We start from the raw sequence: 18,846 nt of genomic DNA, 5'->3' as shown, positions 1-18,846 counted from the left end.
TACTGACTGAATTTCTGAAATCTATGAATCCTTGCATTCTCAGTTATACTGGTCTAACCACATGTAGCACAGCAACACACAATTGCCCCTTCTCTGCAAAATGCTTTGATTCCTTCCAGCCATGAAGCTTTAATGAGTGAACCAATAGCAGCAAAGACAAATGCATGATGACAAAAGCATATGATGAGAAATGCTTTCAGGGAAAATATGCACAGCAACAAATATATGAAGTTATATTTCCCTTTCCTTCTCAAAAGTGCAGGACTTTAGTTCAGACAGTTCTAAAATGATATTTACATTTTGTGTCTTGTGATGGCATGGCCACTGCTTTTGAAGAGCCTGGGAATATTTCCTCTCCAGAGCTAGAGGTGTTCAAATCAAGATATGTCCAGCTTAAGTACTGACTACAACACTGTAATACTGAAATATGTACAGGTGCTGTTCTTATGGAGGGTGGAGTGGTGGCTCTGAGGCTAAGAATCTGCGCTGGTATCCAGAAGGTTGCTGGTTTGAATCCTCATCATTGCCAAAAGAGATCCTACTCTGCTGGGCCCTTGAGCAAGACCCTTAACCTGCAATTGCTCCAGGGGTACTGTACAATGGCTGACCCTGTGCTCTGACCCCAAGGGGTATGCGAAAACTAACAAATTCCTAATACAAGAAATTGTATAAGGTGAAATAAAGAACAAAATTATGCAGTGTTTTAAAGTGCACAGTGTGGTTACCCTTGTATTTACAAAAGTTTATGTTTTCTCCTCCTTTGTTTATAGTGTTTCTCCCCGTATTATATATTTTGTTTTGCCAGTGTTGGTTTGCTGCCTTCCCCATATGTCATTTATATTATTTTGATAACACATATCTTTTTTTTAGAAAATAAAACCCTTTTAGTAGTAAAATCACAATTCTTAGTAGTCTTTCATATGATAGTTGACACTGAAATTATACTTATATGTATACTGTATAAATAATAAAGGAATTTTTATCTGGGGGCGTTACTAGCAGTGCACATTTTTACTCTACTCACTTGTCACCACAAGTTTGTTAGTGGCATTGTTGTCCCATACAATTTAGTCATGCCTCCCAAAGACAAAACAGAGACAGGTGTAATATGAGAAGGGATAGACTGACGTAGGGGTAATATGGCTCTCTCCAGACATTCAACTCACAGGTTTAGTTTGTATGCTCTGCAAACTTCAGTTGAAGCAAAGCAATGCATTTCATTAAAAAGACATTCCCTTTTGTAACTAACAAAGTAAATGCTTACGAATAACAGTAAAGATGATTTAAATTGAACTGAATATGATGCTATCAAGAGCCACAATGCCTGAAATAAATATGCAATTGCCGTTTCATTAAAACTTGCTGTATTAAAGGACTTCTTTCACTTCACATTGTCATGATTGCTACCTACTAGAGTGGTTTTGCCTAAAACTAAAACCTTTCTTGCTCTGCTGCTTTTATTTTATCATCATAGGAGACATTTGCAAAGGTTAAATTATTTACACATGTGATATCAGACTGGACAATATGAGGACATCACTTTCATTTCTTTCCATTCACTATATATTCCTAATTTTTTTATGTTACATATGTGTCAGGGCTTATTAGCAAGGCCTAACGTTGCCGTAGTATTGGCTTGTGTGAAACCTCCATGTAACAGAATTAGTCAACTGCTTAATGTTATGAAGTATTTACTCTTCAAAATGCATTTTGTCTCCAGCTTTCCCTCTGTCTCTCTTTTCCCCTCTTGCTTTCCCTTTTTCTCACAGATATACTGCCGTAGTGATGCCTGTGCTCTACAACAGTACCCAGAGCTCTCGCAGGAGGGTTTCTTTGATGATCACTTTTGTCTGGATATTGGCATTCGCAGTGTCCTCTCCTCTTCTGTTTGGCTTAAATACTACAGGTAACTTTAGTGTTAAAGGGGCCATTCCATACTTCTACTGTCACTCTCAGTTTGGTATAGGTAAATTGTTAGCATTTTTCATTAAAGAATCAGTTTGTGGTATTTATTCAGAATACGAAATAAACCACCATGCATCCCAGGATGTTTTCTCTAATGTACTATAGCCACAATAAAAATGTCACGCGGGGCCAGTTCTGTCAGTTCAAGATTGTATCCATGTACGGCATATTGAATTAGGGTCAATGGCTAGCAAAGCTGGATGACTGCTGCTGGCTCTACCAGACGATATTAGTATTGATGAAGTTCAAGTGAAAAAGCCATGAGATTCCAAACTAAAGGATTACTTCATTCAAGATGTGGACTGTATCATTATCAGGGCCTTCCCATGAGATGTACCGATTGCTCATGACTTTTAATCTATCTGAGTTATAAAATGTCTTAATTTCTTTTTCATTATTAATGTATAACGTGATGCAATGACCTTTATAGTCTCTGCCATACATTGACTTTACTTCCTATGATATATGGTAATGGTAGTATCATGTGTACAGAGTAAAGTGAAATTCTTACTTGCATTTCTAACCAACACGCAACCCATTGCCACTTTCCATCACACTTGATATATTAAAAATGCAAACTTCATTTAATTTAAAAGAAAAGAAAAAATGTAGTCCTTACTCCAATTCCACACCACTTGTTTAGCTATGCTCAAGAAATCCATGGCTGAGGTGTTAGAAGGGAATGTGGACAAAGCTAACGTCCTGAACCAATTTTTAATAGATTTTCACTTCCAATGCCACCATCTTCCAATGGCCAGTTCCTCCACCCCATCCCTACTACATCAGCAATTCTAACCATGTCAACTGGAAAGGCCAGTGATGAATCGACCTCTCATCATCAGCATAGAATATCCATAACTGATGATCAAGTGAGGAGGCAACTGAGGAGGTTATGTACAAGAAAACCCACAGGAACATATTGACTAAGTCCTCAAGTTTTTAAGGTCTTTGCTGACAAACTTTGTGGTATCCTCTGTCACCTGCTGAGTCAGTCATTAAGGCTGCAGGAAGTGCCACTGCTGTAGAAAACATTCAGAATTGTTCCAGTTCCAAAGAAGGAAGGTGCCTCTTCATACAGACCAGTGGTACTTTCGTCTTACTTCATGAAGACCTTTAAGAGGCCAGCCATGAACTATAGTAATCCTCTTATTGTAGATCACCTTAACCCACTGCAGTTTGCCTCTTGGACAAGGACTGGAGTGAAAGATGCAATTATCTAACTGTTCCACAAGGCTTATTCTCACCTGGACAAAGCTGGCAGTACTGTGAGGATTATGTTTTCAATTTCTCAAGTGCCTTTATTACCATCCAGCCATCCTTGTTAATAGGAGTTATGCAGGTGGATGAGCCTATGGTGTTCTGGATAATGGACTATACAATACAATACTATTTACTTTTGTATAGCCCAAACACAAGAAGTGTCACAATGGGCTTTAACAACCCCTGCCCCAGTGCCCCCAGCCTTGACTCTCTAAGAAGACAAGGAAAAACTCCTTGTAGAGAAAAAATGGAAGTAGCCTTGAGAAAGGCAGTTCAAAGAGAGACCCCTTTCCAAGTAGGTTGGGCGTGCAGTGAGTGTCAAAAAGAAGGGGGTCAATACAATACAGTACACAACACAGAACAGAACACACGTAACCCTCAATACATTATAATAGTAAAATAAAAATATTACAAGTACAGAGCAGAATTTAACAGTAGATGATATCACATAACATGATCTGTCGGGCAGACCATAGTTTGTGAGACTCAAGGATTGTGTTTCTGAGAAAGGATGTCAGAAACCCTGGAGCACTACAAGGAACAGTCCTGTCTCCTTTTCTCTTCACTCTGTATAGCTCCAACTATAAATAAAACACCAAGTCATGTCATTTGCTGAATTCTCAGATGGGAATTTGCATTAATGGGGTGTGTTGACAAGGGGAGTATGAAACACCTTTTTTTGGTGCAAAGAGAAGTATCTGAATCTTAACATTAGCAGAACCAAGAAACTGTTTTTTGACTTTCGCTGCACTAAAGAGTCTCTATATCCGGTCACTGTTCAAGGAGTGGAAGAATGAAGAATAGGTGGTCCACTCCTACAAGTACTCGGGGGTCCACATCAATGGCAGGTTGGACTGGTCTCATAACACAGAGGAACTATATAAGAAAGGACAAGGCAGGCTCATTTTCCTTAAGAGACTACATTCTTTTAATCTGGAAAGTGACATCCTTCACATCATCTACAACTCTGTAATGGTCAGTGGGATTTTCCACGCTGTGGTGTGCTGGACTGGTAAAATCACTTCAAGAGAGGTCCGCCGAATCAGCAGGTTAATTAAAAGAGGAAGCTCAGTTATAGGACGTACTCTGGGCCTCCTGCAGAAAAACTGAGTGTCATTATGAACAATGCCTCACTTTCTCTCTCACACACACTAATCCTTTAGGTCCTTCAGGTTTCAAAATAGCAGTTTCAGTTTCTTACATGCTGCAGACATTAGATCTTGTATGAGTTACTTGAGAGGCCCATATAAGACAGTAGACCTTTAACTATTCTGAAATATTCTACTATATGATTGGCATTTCTGGTTTTGACCTTGAGTTTAATAATTTTTTCCTGAGTTTCCTCATTTTTTCTCTGTGCTTGCACTTTTTACTTTCAATTACATATTATTCTTCTGCTCTTTACTTTTAGGTATTTTTTTTTTGTTTTAGACTTGTTAATTTTGCTTCACATTGCATTTTGAATCTCCCATTATGTCATTTTGCTTTTCTTGTGGGTGCCACCACTTGGCCGGTCATTACTATGCTATTACTATACTATGCACCAGCAGGAGCATCACTTGACTTCACAGTATATAAGTCAACGTTCTGAGGGATTCATTATCCATATTTGTGGAAACCTTGTAAAGGCTCTGTTTACTTTCAAGCAAACATATTTTAGCTCTTTTCTTTGCATTTTGATTTTAGGTTCTCCTCTTTGGCTTTACATCAGATAGTTTCTTTTGTTGTTGTTGTTGTTTTTTGTTTTTTCCAGCTTTGACCCTTCCATTGTTTAGCATTTTGTTTGACCTCCTGATTCACTTTCTAATATTCTGTCTACATCATTTCTCAGTGTTAGAACACTTAGAGGACTAAAACACTGTTAGGCCTAAAGTTTTGCTTTTTGAAATTTGTGCTTTTCTAAAATATTTCAGATATGTTTTCCCTGATTTTGACTCTTTTATTCCCATTATCTTTAGGTTTATTATCTTGTGGTTTACATTTTTCTTTGTATTATTTTGTATTCTTAATTTGCACTTCCTTTCAGTTCTTCTGCTTTTCTTTGGTTTTGCCAGTACTTTTGCGTGTACCTTGCAATTTTAATTGTTCATGTTTATTAGTTTAATTGAGGTTTTCCATTGATTATTACTAATTTGTTTTTTAATTTTGTCTTTTTCAAAAAATTAAAACTTTTATTGGTGGTTTCTTGGTTTCGATCTGTGATTTTGGCCTTACCTTGTGGTAAATTATAATAATTAAGAATCCAGTGTGATGTAATAAGTCTAAATGACCAGTGTGCTTGACATAATGGTGGGATTTCAAGTGGCTTTTACATACAATAAGGTGACATGTGTCTCAATGAGAAGTTAATTGTGTATGACATTAAAAGGTTTCAAGATTAACAATTCTTGTATCAGCATTAATCTGGCATTCAGCTGACAGGTTTGATGACTTCACCAGATATGATCTAGTGAGTAAAAAATACAGTAGGATTTAATAAATTTCAACATGATGCTCTTGTAAATTAAATATTCGCAATGTTTTGCAGAGGACCCCAGGATCTGTTCCATTTCCAACCCACAGTTTGTCATCTACTCCTCAGTTGTCTCTTTCTACCTCCCATTTGTCATCACCCTCCTGGTATACCTTCGCATCTATGTGTTCCTGAGAAAAAGGAGGAAGAGAGTCTCCCTCCGAAAAAGTTGTGGAAGGATCCAGCCAGCTTGTGTAACCACAGAAGTGGTAAGGCAATATTACAGACCTGGGTGATTGCTAAAGATTTCTAAGAGGTGAATATGAGCATCGCAACTGCATCTTCAAAAAATGAGAAACCAAACTAGTACTGGGTGTAGAGTACTCACATGCCACACACTCATATTTGCTCATATAAGGTGAGGGTAAGTCCTAGTAAGTGGCCGGAAACTGGGATATGGAAGGAAAAAATGGAGAGAATGTGCAAAATCTACTCAGGCCGTAACACAGGCAGATCCCAGGACATTTGAAGGTGAGTGGACAAGTGCTGAGGTGGATAGTTTTACACATTTTGTCAATCATTTCCCCCTGGCAACCTACTCAATTGTCTTTAAACTCTTTTACATATTACTGTCTTATGCTCAGCAAGAAGATCCCTTTCAAAAGTGGCCAGCCCAGTGAAGAAAATCTCCCTTCCCAATCCAGATATCATTAGAGAAGTCATTTCCGATGTGTCCTTCTTCAATGATGTGCAAAATTCTGATCTTTTGCCACTCTTGTCCATATGGGATACTGTGTCACCTAGTTTCCAAGAAATTACAATGTGCTGAGTCAAAATATAAATGAGGTGCTCACATTCCACTTCAGCTTCTCAGTCACTTCCCATAAGCCTTGTATTGACTTTTAGTCCCTGATGTTATACTTTGCTTTGTTTGTTTTCTGTGCTCCTTCAGTCCTTCATTGTTGTCGGCAGCTACACTGATCCATTTGCCTGTCTTCTACAATGATTTTATATTTGCAGCCACATTTTCAGTTTGTTTTTTAATTTTTTGTTTTGCAATGGTTCTTTCCAGATTCCCCATTGCTTACCTTTGCAGTTGCCCTGTCCATGTATTCCATTGTCAACTTTGTCTCCACTGTTCCTCTGTAATTTGACCTGAATGTCTTTGTTCTGTCTCAGTTCTACTCAGCACTGCTAAAATTAAAACTAGGATTCTTCTTTGCCTCTATGGTACCATCTTTGATGTGACTGTGTGGCTGGGAGGTTTCAGTGGCTTGCCTCATCATTTTCAGGGTGCCATGAGCAGTTTCCAAGCTCCTGCGCCAATGAATGAAAAAGAGAAGCCTATAGTCCTCACCTTCATTTTAGGATTAGAAGTGGGTGGAAAAGTGTGATTTGCTAATCTATACTGTATATATAAAAGCCAAATACCACTGACTCACTCATCACGAAATCTCCCTAACCATGAGGACTTGGGACTTGAAATTTGGAATGTAGGTTACCCTTAACCCATAGGTGCTTGCTAAGAAACGGTTTTAAAAATTTCGTGGTCCAAGCATGAAATTTCTTATATTTTTTTATACCTGTTTGTATGTCTGTCCGCTTTTCACGAGAGAACTTCTTAACGGATTTAGATCTGTTTTTTTTCTATTATTTGCTTGAACATTCCGTTGATTTTGCGACTTTCTCATTGCGCTAAGTATCATAGTTTCCTTGCGCTACCGATTTATTAGCGCAAATCCGAGAGAGACTCATCAGGCTGTGGGACGGGGGCAGGGCCCTCCTCTCTCACGTGTCTGCCTCAGGGCATAACCTTAATTCTGCTTAGTTAGCGAACAAGAGAACTAATTAATGGATTTAGATCTCTTTTTTTCTATAACTTGCTTGAACATTCCGGTTGATTTTGCGACTTCTCTCATTGCGCTAAGAATCATAGTTCGCTTACTGTAGTGATATATTCACGCTAATCCGAGACATGGGCTGTGGGCCGAGGGGAGGGGGAAGAGTGACGTCAGGAGTAGAGAGCTGGGTGGGACCCTCCTCAGTGTGCTGTTTCACTAATACACAGGCAAAGCCGCGGGGGATGTCTAGTGGAGATATATAAGGGGAAAAAGTGACATTCTCTTCCTGTTCCCTGACACCTTATACTGTAAGTCTTTATTTTTCCTACAGTTGGCCAACCATAATCTAATTTTTAAATATCTTGAGGTAATTTTTTGTGTTGGTGTAAAAATCCTTTTGAATCCTCTGCTAGAGAAATATCTCATTCCTCCTCTTTACCATACTCAAATTCCATATGTTTACTCTAATTTTAATTTAACATTTTCCTTAACACCCTTTGGCTAAATAAAATTCTTATTTATCCATTACCAATCCCAAAAGGATATATTATATAATACTCTATATGTTTTCTTTTTCTGTCTTGAGTGAGTCACTCATGTCCACTTCTCTATCTGATCGTAAATGCATCCTTTAGCAGCCCTGTTTTCCTTCCCCACTAATTCAAGCAGGTCAACTGAGGTTTAACACCTACGTACTACAAAATAACTAATTTCAAGATCAATTGTTGTCTAGATTAGAAGAATTTATTTCCATCAGCATGGCTCTTGAGCTGATCCTGCTTTCTTCCATCCAGCTATCAAAAAAGCAATTAATGTTTTGCAGTCAGTTTTGCTGGCAGTTTGGGTCTGTCAAGGTAACGATAAATCTCTAAACTAAAATCATGAATTTTGTCTCTAAAAAAACTCACTTGCTTATGTGATGAACCTTGGCTGTGAGTTATTGATTTAATTCAACTCTTTTTTTTCCAGTGTGCTGTACTTGAACTTTATGTAGGTAAAGTAACCCTAACCCCAAACTGCTTGCTCTTTAACATACGAGACTTAACTCATTCACTCTTATTTCAGCTCTCAAAAATAAGTCAGGCCTCCTTAATAATAAAGTAAAAAATCAATACATGACCCAAGCAGAAACTAAATCAAAGCCGAAGATATTTAAATCACAACATATATTATTAAAAAATAAATCAGCAGAAAAATAACAATAATAATAATCAAATGCACAATAAGTGCAAAATACACAATAAATTAAATACAGCAATGAAACTTTAATTGGAGGTTTGCAGATGGGAGCGTCCTGTTGTAATTTTCATTGTTTCATTTTACCATTCCCTGGTTGACAGTTTTGGCTTTATTATTGAATATTTAAATCTGCAAATTCTGCATATTTTCTTGCTAAACCTTGCCACAAAAATATTAGTAAGGTCACAAAATATCAATTCAATAAATCAACTACCCAAACTTGTAAAAGCAGATAAATATTTTGATCCATTATTCCTAAAATGGCATGCGAGAGAATTCTTGCAGCCTTGTGTGCCAGTAAAAAAAAAGAGGATCAAGATAAGCCAAAGAATTCTGGGATCTCCAACAGGGAGCTCACTCCTACTGCACCATGTACAGCACATCCAATGTTTGAACAAAGAAAAAAGGACAGCCAAAAATGTTTAGGAGGAAGTCGCTGCTTCACCAGTATATTCAAACATTCACAACGAAAAGAAATATGCATTAAAATTTAATAAAGTTTAATGCCTGTGTTTCATTTAATATTATGCATCTTACAATTATTATGTGCTTTAGTTATTGTTTATTTTTCTATATAGTGTGGTTTAAACATCCCCTGCTTTGTTTTAGTTTCTTTTTAGTTTGACCTCCTTACTAATAAATCTAATCTGTTTGTTAAAATGCCAATCCCTCTCTTTTTAATATTAAGTATTTCCTAGACACCCCAGCTCTCCCCAGGCTCTCTAATGAAAGGACCATCCTGCTTAATTGCCACATGCCTCCTGGTCACAATGGCTTCCCATCTGAACTGACTTCTGCCATTTATATACTGTATAGTAAAATATAAGCCTATGAACAAGTAAAAGAGCTGGTGTCTTAATTGGGAAAGCTCCATTTAATAGTTGAATGTTAGAAAAAATAAAGCATAATGCCTTGAGTGGTACAGAAAAGTGTTGCTCTAATGCTGACAACTCCCTGCCACCATCATCTTTTACCGTATCAGGAGCAGAAGTGGAGGAGTCTGGAAGAAGTGGAGGTGACATTTCTGGTCCTCACACTTCATCTGCCCTGGGAACAGGAATGAAAGTCGTTTGCTGTTATTGTAAACAGTGTAAGTCCATTTTTATTCTCCATGGTCTCTTGATGAATCAGTAGTCGTAAAATAATCATGAAGCCTATGTGCATGCACACGATCAATGTTCATGACTCTTTTCTTCTCTTCCTCTGTCTTTATATATTATATACTGTATTGTCACAGGAGGCTGGGGGACAGACCTGGGGTGCCGGGCAACTCACAAAATATTTATAATTAGGGTCCCCTGCCTTGGAACAGGGAGAAGGTCCCTGTTTGGGCGCCATTGTGAGACATGCCCAGACACCATCAGACAGACACTGCATCTTTATAAAAGCACACACATTTATTCACCTTTCTTTTCACAATACACAGTCCCGCACAACACACTGTGCTCCTCGCACCAATCATCTCTCCTTCGGGCTTCTCTCTCACTGTCTGTGGGCCGCCTTTCCTCTCTCCACGGGAGCTTCGTCCTGCTCCCACTCCCGACTTCAGCTCCCTGATTGGAGGGAGGTGGCCCCTTTTATTCTCACCCAGATGTGCTCCAGGTGCTTGATGTTCTTCCGGCAGCACTTCCTGGTGTGGCAGAAGTGCTGCTCTTGCACCCGGAAGCACTCTGGGTGTCCCTGACAGGATCATCCTCCATTTTCCCGGGTGTGGCAGAAGTACACGTTTCCCGGGCCCCCTGAGGCTTGGGGTGCCCCCAGGCGGCAGCCACAGGCCCCAATGGGTTGAGCCTCCTTGTTCCTCTCCCGTGGTCCTCTCTCGATCCAGGGTGGTTGCCCCCTTGTGGCCTGGAGGATGAATACGCCACCTCCCGGTCCTCCCAGGCATCCCGGCCATGTCTGTCCCCCAGCCTCCTGCGATAATATTAATATAAATATTGTGAAGACCCAGGACGCAACTGCCACCCCAATCCGACACAAATAGGCAAGAACACCAGCTCAGTCCAACAAGAGCCTTTATTTATAGAAAGGCAGCTAGACCCAAAGCCGCCTCCAAGGACTGGTACCAACAAGTCACTAATACAGTGAAACTCTGCCCATTTTCTTCAGAGCCTTTTCTCCTCCCCAGGCGAGCCTCATCAGTGTTATCCTGCAACTCTGGCTCCTCTTGGAAGGCAGCTGGCTCCTTTTTAAGCCACACCCAGGAGCATTCCAAGTGGTTCATTAAGGAGGTCTGGAATTGCTTCCAGGTGCGACTGAGGCGCAAACTGGGGCTCTGCAGCTCCTCCACTTCCTACTGCTCCCCCTTGCAGCATCCACGGATCCCAAGAGGGCTGTGCACAGCCCTGCAGGAATCTGAGATGGCGTTGCAATCCAGGGGGGTGCTGCCAAATAACAGTTCAGGGAAGAGATCGTTCCCCAGAAGTCCTCTCCAACTTTTCTTCCATCTCGGAGGCATCCCAGCTGGGTAGTGGTGCTGGCCGCCATCTGTAACTATATATATATATATATATATATATATATATATATATATATATATATATATATATATATATATATATATATATGTGTGTATGTGTATATTTCTTCTTTTTATGATCTCCTCTCACTTTTTATTTGATTACAATGTCCTACAGGGGTCGGTCCTGCGACTGTTACTTTTTCTGATCTACATTAATGACATAGATTTCAGTATGATTGGGAAACTTGTGAAATTTGCAGATGATACCAAAATTGAAGGAAAAACAGACTCTTAGGAGACAGCAAAAACAATTCAGACAGACTTGGAAAAGCTTCAGAACTGAGCTAACATTTGGAAAATGCAACATGGAAGACATTGTCCTACAGGAAGCATTCACTGAAAAGCATTTATGTTGACACATTTTCATCATCTAAGCGTAATGCTACATAAGCTATTAAAAGACACATAAAAATACTAGGTTATATCATAAAACCTGTTGAAAATAAATCAAGGGATGTAATCTTCAGAGATTATATAATAGAAAGAGCCGATAAAAACTGTTTAATATGAACCAAAGAACATTATTATTCTCAGACCAAATAATGCAATAGTGAGACCACAACTGGAGTGTTGTGTGCAGTTCCCGTCACCACGGTACATGAAAGACATAGCAGCACTTGAAGCTGTGCCGACAAGAGCAACCAGGTGCAATCTAAGACTTAAAGACAAGTCCTACTCTGACAGACTCAGTGAATTAGACTTATTTAATTTCAAGCAAAGGAGACTGCATGGGGACTTAATCCAGGTCTTCAAAATCCTCAAAGGCATTAATAAAGTAGATTCCACAGAATTCTCAAAACTTAAGAGAGAGTCAAATACTCAAGGACACCAGTGGAAATTAAGAAGACGTAAATTTAGAACTGAAGCAAGAAATCAGTTTTTTTAAAAGATTTGTTGGAATCTGGAACAAATTACCAAGACATGTAGTTGAAGCAGAAACCTTCACAACGTTTACAGAGAATCTGCATGAGATATTGTGACAGCTTAGCCATCAGCTAAACAAATGAACCTCATGGATTGAATGGCCACGTCTCATTTTCCAATCTCTTATGTTAGCTTACTTTTTATTTCATCTTAACTTTATGCTCGGGCTTTCTTGCATGGCTTTCTCTTGATACTTGTGTTTTGACCTCACTCATTTTCTGACTGCACTAGTGGCTCCTCCATATCCTGAACCCTTTCCCTCTTTCATTTGCCCTACCTTGGCTCAGCATAACACTCTCTTTTACATTTTAAGACTCGGTGCTGCCATAATCTGAATGTAGAATGATCAGATTTGTATTTTTGAATAATTTCTTTCTGTAACAGTTGTGTGAGGTTTATGCCCCACATGCCCCCTTGCTTATGTTGCAGACCTGTTCTTAACTGAGTAAAATTTTAATATTTTTGTCTGGGAAATGCAGTCCTTCTGCTTAACTGACTTAGGCTGACAGTTTAATATCCGGTTATGTGTTTTATCCAACATTTGTCTTCATTGGCAGTGAGCCTCTCGTTCAGGAGAAATTATGGTTTGGTCATACCAAAGAAATACACAAAATTGCTACCGGCAATTAACTGCAATTGAACTTTAGAAATATTAAGAACTTATGCAGAGGTGCCTGGTTTCACATTCTAATTTGCATAATTCAGTCTAAAAATCAATTCTTACATTTGTGTGTACAAGTATATACAAATGCCTCTGAGTTATTCAGAGATAATCTGATTTTACTTGAAACGTTGCTCCACAGCATCTTTTAGTTAACCATTAAAACACGACTGTTGATAAAGAACAGTTTCAGTCGCCTGCAGCTACAAAGGCGAGGATGGATTTTATTAAAGTGTGTTGATTATCTGAATTGTATGTACAGTATGTATACATTTGTAAGGCTTTTACATTTTTAAACTTGTTTTAATAGTTTACATAACACAGACACTTTGCACATTTGGTTATCAGTTATCTTTTCTTTGTCATACCTCCAGATTTCAGGGTTCAGAAGAGTTTCGTGTCGAGTTTGTTAATTCTCTCTGTGTCCATGCAGGTTTTCTCGCACATCTTATAGACTACGGTTTAAGTTACTTGGCAGATTTAAATAGAGTTTGTAAGTAAGTGTGCTCAGGGGTAAAAAACACACATTATATGGAGCACATTTAAACTGCACAGACTGGGATTAGAAACCATGCAGCTGAAACTGGGAGACACAAGTGCTTAAAGCTGAGCATCCATAAGGCACCAACATAGAGGCGAACATGAATGGGACTGTTTGATTAAACTGAGGAAAATTTTAGGTTGGGGAGGCGCAGTGGTAGCATTGCTGCTTTGCAGTAAGGAGACCAGGGTTTACATCCCATGTCCTCCCTTTCTGAGTTTGTATGTTTTTACCGTGTCTGTCCGGGTTTCGTCCAAGTGTGCCACTTTCCTCCCACTGTCCCAAGATGTGCAGGTTAAGGAAATTGATGACACAAAACTGGCCCTACTGTGTGTGTGAGTGTGTATGTGTTTGCCCTGTCCAGGGTTTGTTCCTGCCTTTCACCCTATGCTAGCTGAAGTAGACCCCACTGCAACCCTCATCTGGATTAAGTAGGTTAGGAAATGACATGACATAATTTTAGGAAGATTGGAAAAACTTTTTTATTTTTAGGATAGGCTCTGGTCTATCGCCAATACAGAACTGGATTAAATATGTCTGAAAATATTTGAACGAAAATTCTTTTGTAAAGGACTTTTGTGAGAGTTTATGTGTGAGGACATCCAGAGACAGACAGGCACCTCATCCACACTTCATTCGTGTTTTGTATTTGATGCTACTGGGACAAGGAGTTCAAAAATAAATGTTGACACCAGTAGGGGGTGTTTCAGCAACCCAAATCCCAGACACAACCGCCACGACACAAGTCACTGCACAATAAAGAAGGTTTGTTTTTACCAATATCTTACAAAAGGCTTTGAAAATCACAAATACAATGCAATTCTTTACCTTATCTTTTTATCTCTCCTTCCACTCCTCCAGGCAAACTTTGCCCTCTTCCACCAGACTCCAACTCACCTGGTTGAGTTCGAGTGGCTTCTCTTATGTTGGATCCGGTGCTACAGCATAGCTCAATGGAAGTATTACCGGGTTAACAAAGTCCCACAAAGTAGGAATGATAGACCCTGCAGCACCCCATGGTTGTACCCACGAAATCTGACAAGGCTGCCCTATAGAACTGCAGTTCTCAGTGTGCCTTGCGGGTGCTGGCACAGGTAGCGTCACCCAGGGAGGCTGCCATCTAGCATGTTGGGAGAGCTTGTGGACCTGCCAGGTTGTCTCCTCTTGTCCTTCTTCCACACTGACCTCCCGATCCGGGTATTGTTCCTCAGTCCAACCCTGCCAGGATGCCAGTGTACTCACTGCTGTACTGATATGTCTCCTGGCTTAGACAGGATGATCTCCATCCTCTTTCTTGTGTCTTTGAAGGGCTGGCCTCCTGTCAAGGTAAGGAACCTTGCCCCATCCCGGCCAGAACGCTCACCCATATGATACATCCATCACAATTTGTATATAATGTGTAAAATATAACCAAACATAATGTACTGATTGTGCAATATTTATAGACATCAGGGCTGATTAATGTATTTACGGTACATGATTCATATTATTTTAAACTGCATATCTGGCATTCAAGCAGGTGTGTGAGTTTTTATGTTCTGTTTGCTTTTGCTGTCTATGGTTTGTCATTGGTCACAAATGTGCTATATAAAGTTTACTTATTTCCATCTTTTCATCTAACAATAATTTGGTGACTTGCTAATGCAGAATTGTGGATTTCACAGACTTGTCACTATGTAGTGTTCATGTGTTCTCACCAGCTCTATGTGGGCTTTTTCTTATTTTGGGTCATCCCAAGCATGCTGTGTTAGGTTATTTGTAAATTCTAAATCGAGCCTGGTGAGTATATTCTGTACTAGACTGACATCTCCTATCAGGGTGGCTATTGCATGCAGTCAAAATTTTTGGCATAGGATCTGAACCCACAAAACTGAAGTGGATTACATCATATTAAACATGGCCTACTGGGGACATTTCTGATTAGTGGCAAAGACTGACATTTTACAGTCTTTAGTCCAAAAAAGAAGTAAGCTTCACCCTCCCCTTGGCAGAATAAACAGAGAACTTTATAAGCAGAAAAAAATTCCCTGTGGAACCATGGTGCCTTTTTTATAGTAATGGTACTGTATGCATTGAATATGCAAAGTAAATGGCATGTGCTGTAACCAATTATTATACTTTTTAATGATCTAATCATTATACAGAATTGACAGACAGCTATTTCATAGTCACTCAATACCAGACATGTCCGGGATCAACTGTAGTTTATAGCTCATTTCTACTCTTTATTCTTGATGAAAAGGGTAGATGCTAGATAGAGAATACAGGGTTAGAAGTAACAACAAAGGATTCTGGGGTAACTGACTTTACAGGAGTGTGTGTTTATATATATATATGTGAAGAGTATGTGTGCACATGTGTGACTTTCTCACTCACTCACTCTCTCTCTTTCTCTCTCTCTCTCTCTCTATCTCTCTCTCTCTATATATATATATATATATACTGTATAAAGATGGTATATATAGTAATCTATATGTTACTGTTTGTATAGCAATACAGTATATGTTATTCTATAATATCTCTTGTGAGATATGCCCGGACACCACCAGACTGAGACCACATCTTTATAAAAAGCACACGTTTATTTAACACAGTCCCACACAGCACTCAGTGCTCCCAGCACCAATCACCCCTGCTACAGGCCTTTCTCACACTGTCCATGGGCCACCTTTTCCTCTCTCCACAGGAGCTTCATCCTGCTCCCACTCCCGACTGTAGCTCCCAGACTGTAGGAAGGCGGCCCCTTTTATGTTCACCCGGACATGCTCCAGGTGCTTGATGATGCTCTTCTGGCAGCACTTCCTGGTGTGACGGAAGTGCTGCTCTTACACCCAGAAGCACTCCAGGTGTTCCTGGAAGGCTCTTCTTCCATCTTCCTGGGTGTGGCGGAAGTGAATGTTTCCAGGGGTCCATGAGGCTCGGGGTGCCCCCTGGCGGTGGCCACGGGCCCCAACGGGCTTGAGCCTCCTTGCTCCTCTCCTGTGGTCCTCTCCAGATTCAGGGCGGTTGCCCTTTCATGGCCCGGAGTACGTAAACACCACCTCCCGGTCCTTCCAGGTGTCTGTCCCCCAGCCACCTGTGACACTCTCTATTTTATATAAAAATCTTGGGACTTTTTCAGAGAGATGAGATGAGAGATAATTCAGAGAGATAATTTCACGTCCCGCGAGACAAAACTTTGTGCCAAGAGATGAATTGGAAACCTAACAGGTCCAAGCAGGGGTAGAAATAAAAGAAAAACAGTAGAAGACGAAAAAGCAAAGAGTAGAAGACAAAGTAGAACGTCATAAAGAGGTTCAAAAACATTGATGCCATGCATATGCAAAGCAGGTTAGAGATTATGAAAGTACTAAAATTCACAAGTCTCAAAAAACTGTTAGTAAAAATCGCAATAGTGCTAACAAATGGAAATTATTACTCAGTGAAATAACAGAACAGCCAAAAGAGATTGAATATGAACATGGTGATATGACAGAGTTACTACAAGTTTAATTTCAAAGAAATCACAATTCAGTCAGTTTTATATTTATGATCACGGAGAAGCAATGCAACATAGAATCTGAAAAACACAGACAAAGAAGTTTTCTTGGACTTCTATATGAATCTGAAAGAGCACGCTTGCATATATTATAAATCAACATGTGACAAATTGTCAGCGATAATAGTTTTGAAAGACAGAGATATCAAAGACAGAGTTGATATTCGTGTTTATCCAAAAGCGCAGCAGGATTCGTCACAAGCAGCAGATCCGTAAAATGAATTGCGCATAGTGCCCACATGGAGGTTGGCTAGAGAAGCAAGCAGGGGGCAGAGCCCCCTAGTTAAATATAAATTTCGCACCTCACACTACCCCTCATAATGTCACTTCAAAAGCTCAAATTAATTCCATTATTTTAAGGAAGGTAATCTTACAGAAATGAGTAGGCCGTGAAACGAAAAGGTGCAAAAGAGATATAGTTATAATGGCAGCACATTTAAACTGAAGGCAGTAAAATGCATTTTGTGATTAACAGGAGAAAGTAGAAGTGCTGGACCAGCGTTGCTCCATTGCTACTTCTCTCAGGCTGAGGAAGCAGACCACTGGTCCTCCAGACAACACCTTTCTCACCCCTTTGGAGCTTCCCAACTGCTGTATCATCAGTCAAGCTTCCTTTGCCAAGTCTGAGGTTCAGGATGAGGGTGCTGAGCCAGTGAAAGAGTCAGTGGGACAGCTGGCCAAGAGAGCATCAGAAGTGCTAAACCTGCCTGATGGGAAGACTCAGATCAGTCTGCGGCCTAGCGTGAAGCGCAGAAGCTTGCACATCCGTGAGAAGAAGGCCACACAGATGCTGGCCATTGTCCTTGGTAAGGCCCTCTCCTTCACTTTATTAATTTTTTTTGTACCACTATTCTGCTGATATTTTGTTTTACCTTACAGGTGTCTTCCTGATCTGCTGGCTGCCCTTCTTTGTGACTCACGTTCTCAACACACACTGCACACCCTGCTATGTGCCACCTGGAGTGTATAGCGCCACCACCTGGCTGGGTTATGTGAACAGTGCACTAAATCCAGTCATCTACACAATCTTCAACGTTGAGTTCAGAAGAGCTTTTGTCAAGATCCTCAGCTGCTAGTAAATACCTCCAATTGTAAGCCTTATTGATTTTTAGGACTATAACAGGCAGCAAGATTTGAGGTTTTTGAAGAGAATAGTTTACTCAACGATACGCTTGAATGAAATCTTGGAACTAAGATGCAAACCACAGAGTTTTTTTGTAGGATGCTAGATTAAAATTCTGCTTGTTCTGCTCTGAGGTGTCTTGACTGGCAATCAAAATGCCCAAAATAATGCGAAAAAGTGTCCCCAGCTCATGGCCATAGTTTTTAATGGAGACAAAAAACACTTGAAGAGAACGGGATCTAAGAGTTGTCAAAAACCACCTGAAATGACTTTTGATATCTCCAGCCATTGGCACTGCTCTGAACAAAATGATACCAGCCACCAACTATAAGGGCTTTTCCTATGAATTGGAATTACAAAAAAAATGAATAATTACTAGTCGCAAATGCTCTTAAGTTGTAGTGTGAGCAGCTTCTGTATATTCACACCATCTCCTCTATCAGCCCTCTCCAAAAGTTGGTCTTTTCTTTGTACTCGGTGTGTTGATGCTTCCTTATGCACATATTTTTGTTGCTCTTGAAGAGCCTTTCAAATCCGTAACTTGGAATGCTGCAGGTATAAAGGGACAACTTCAAAGCCCAGTGGCTGTTCAGGTGGACGCTCATCCCAGCCTACAGTATGTCTTGTAAATGGCCAGGTACTCTTTGTCAATTTCCTGTAGGTCCCCACTACTTGTTCCTGGCATTCATAGGATACAAACCTAATTTCAATGTTAAGTTATGTCTCAACCAAGTGGGAACTACCATATCCTCAGCCCATCTCACAAGCCCCATTTTGAGTT

At 40.0% G+C, this 18,846-nt stretch overlaps 1 protein-coding gene across 1 annotated transcript in view; it reads left to right on the top strand.

Annotated features, from left to right (window-relative positions):
- The window catches only part of drd3 (dopamine receptor D3), a gene marked incomplete at its 5' end in the record, with an annotated part of 52,392 nt that extends 33,986 nt beyond the window's left edge, over window positions 1-18,406 (top strand). Inside the window, 4 exons of the mRNA XM_051926653.1 lie at window positions 1,770-1,906; window positions 5,753-5,946; window positions 17,418-17,748; window positions 17,822-18,406. Of these exons, the coding sequence (XP_051782613.1) occupies window positions 1,770-1,906; window positions 5,753-5,946; window positions 17,418-17,748; window positions 17,822-18,018 (859 nt within the window). The remainder of the gene's footprint in view (window positions 1-1,769; window positions 1,907-5,752; window positions 5,947-17,417; window positions 17,749-17,821) is intronic.
- Window positions 18,407-18,846: the final 440 nt, after the last annotated feature.

The sequence above is a fragment of the Erpetoichthys calabaricus genome, chromosome 4 (assembly GCF_900747795.2).
Source record: "Erpetoichthys calabaricus chromosome 4, fErpCal1.3, whole genome shotgun sequence".
Classification (NCBI taxonomy): Eukaryota; Metazoa; Chordata; class Cladistia; order Polypteriformes; family Polypteridae; genus Erpetoichthys; species Erpetoichthys calabaricus.
The sequence above is the reverse complement of the archived record's forward strand: the minus strand, read 5'-3'. Positions and strand labels throughout refer to the sequence as shown.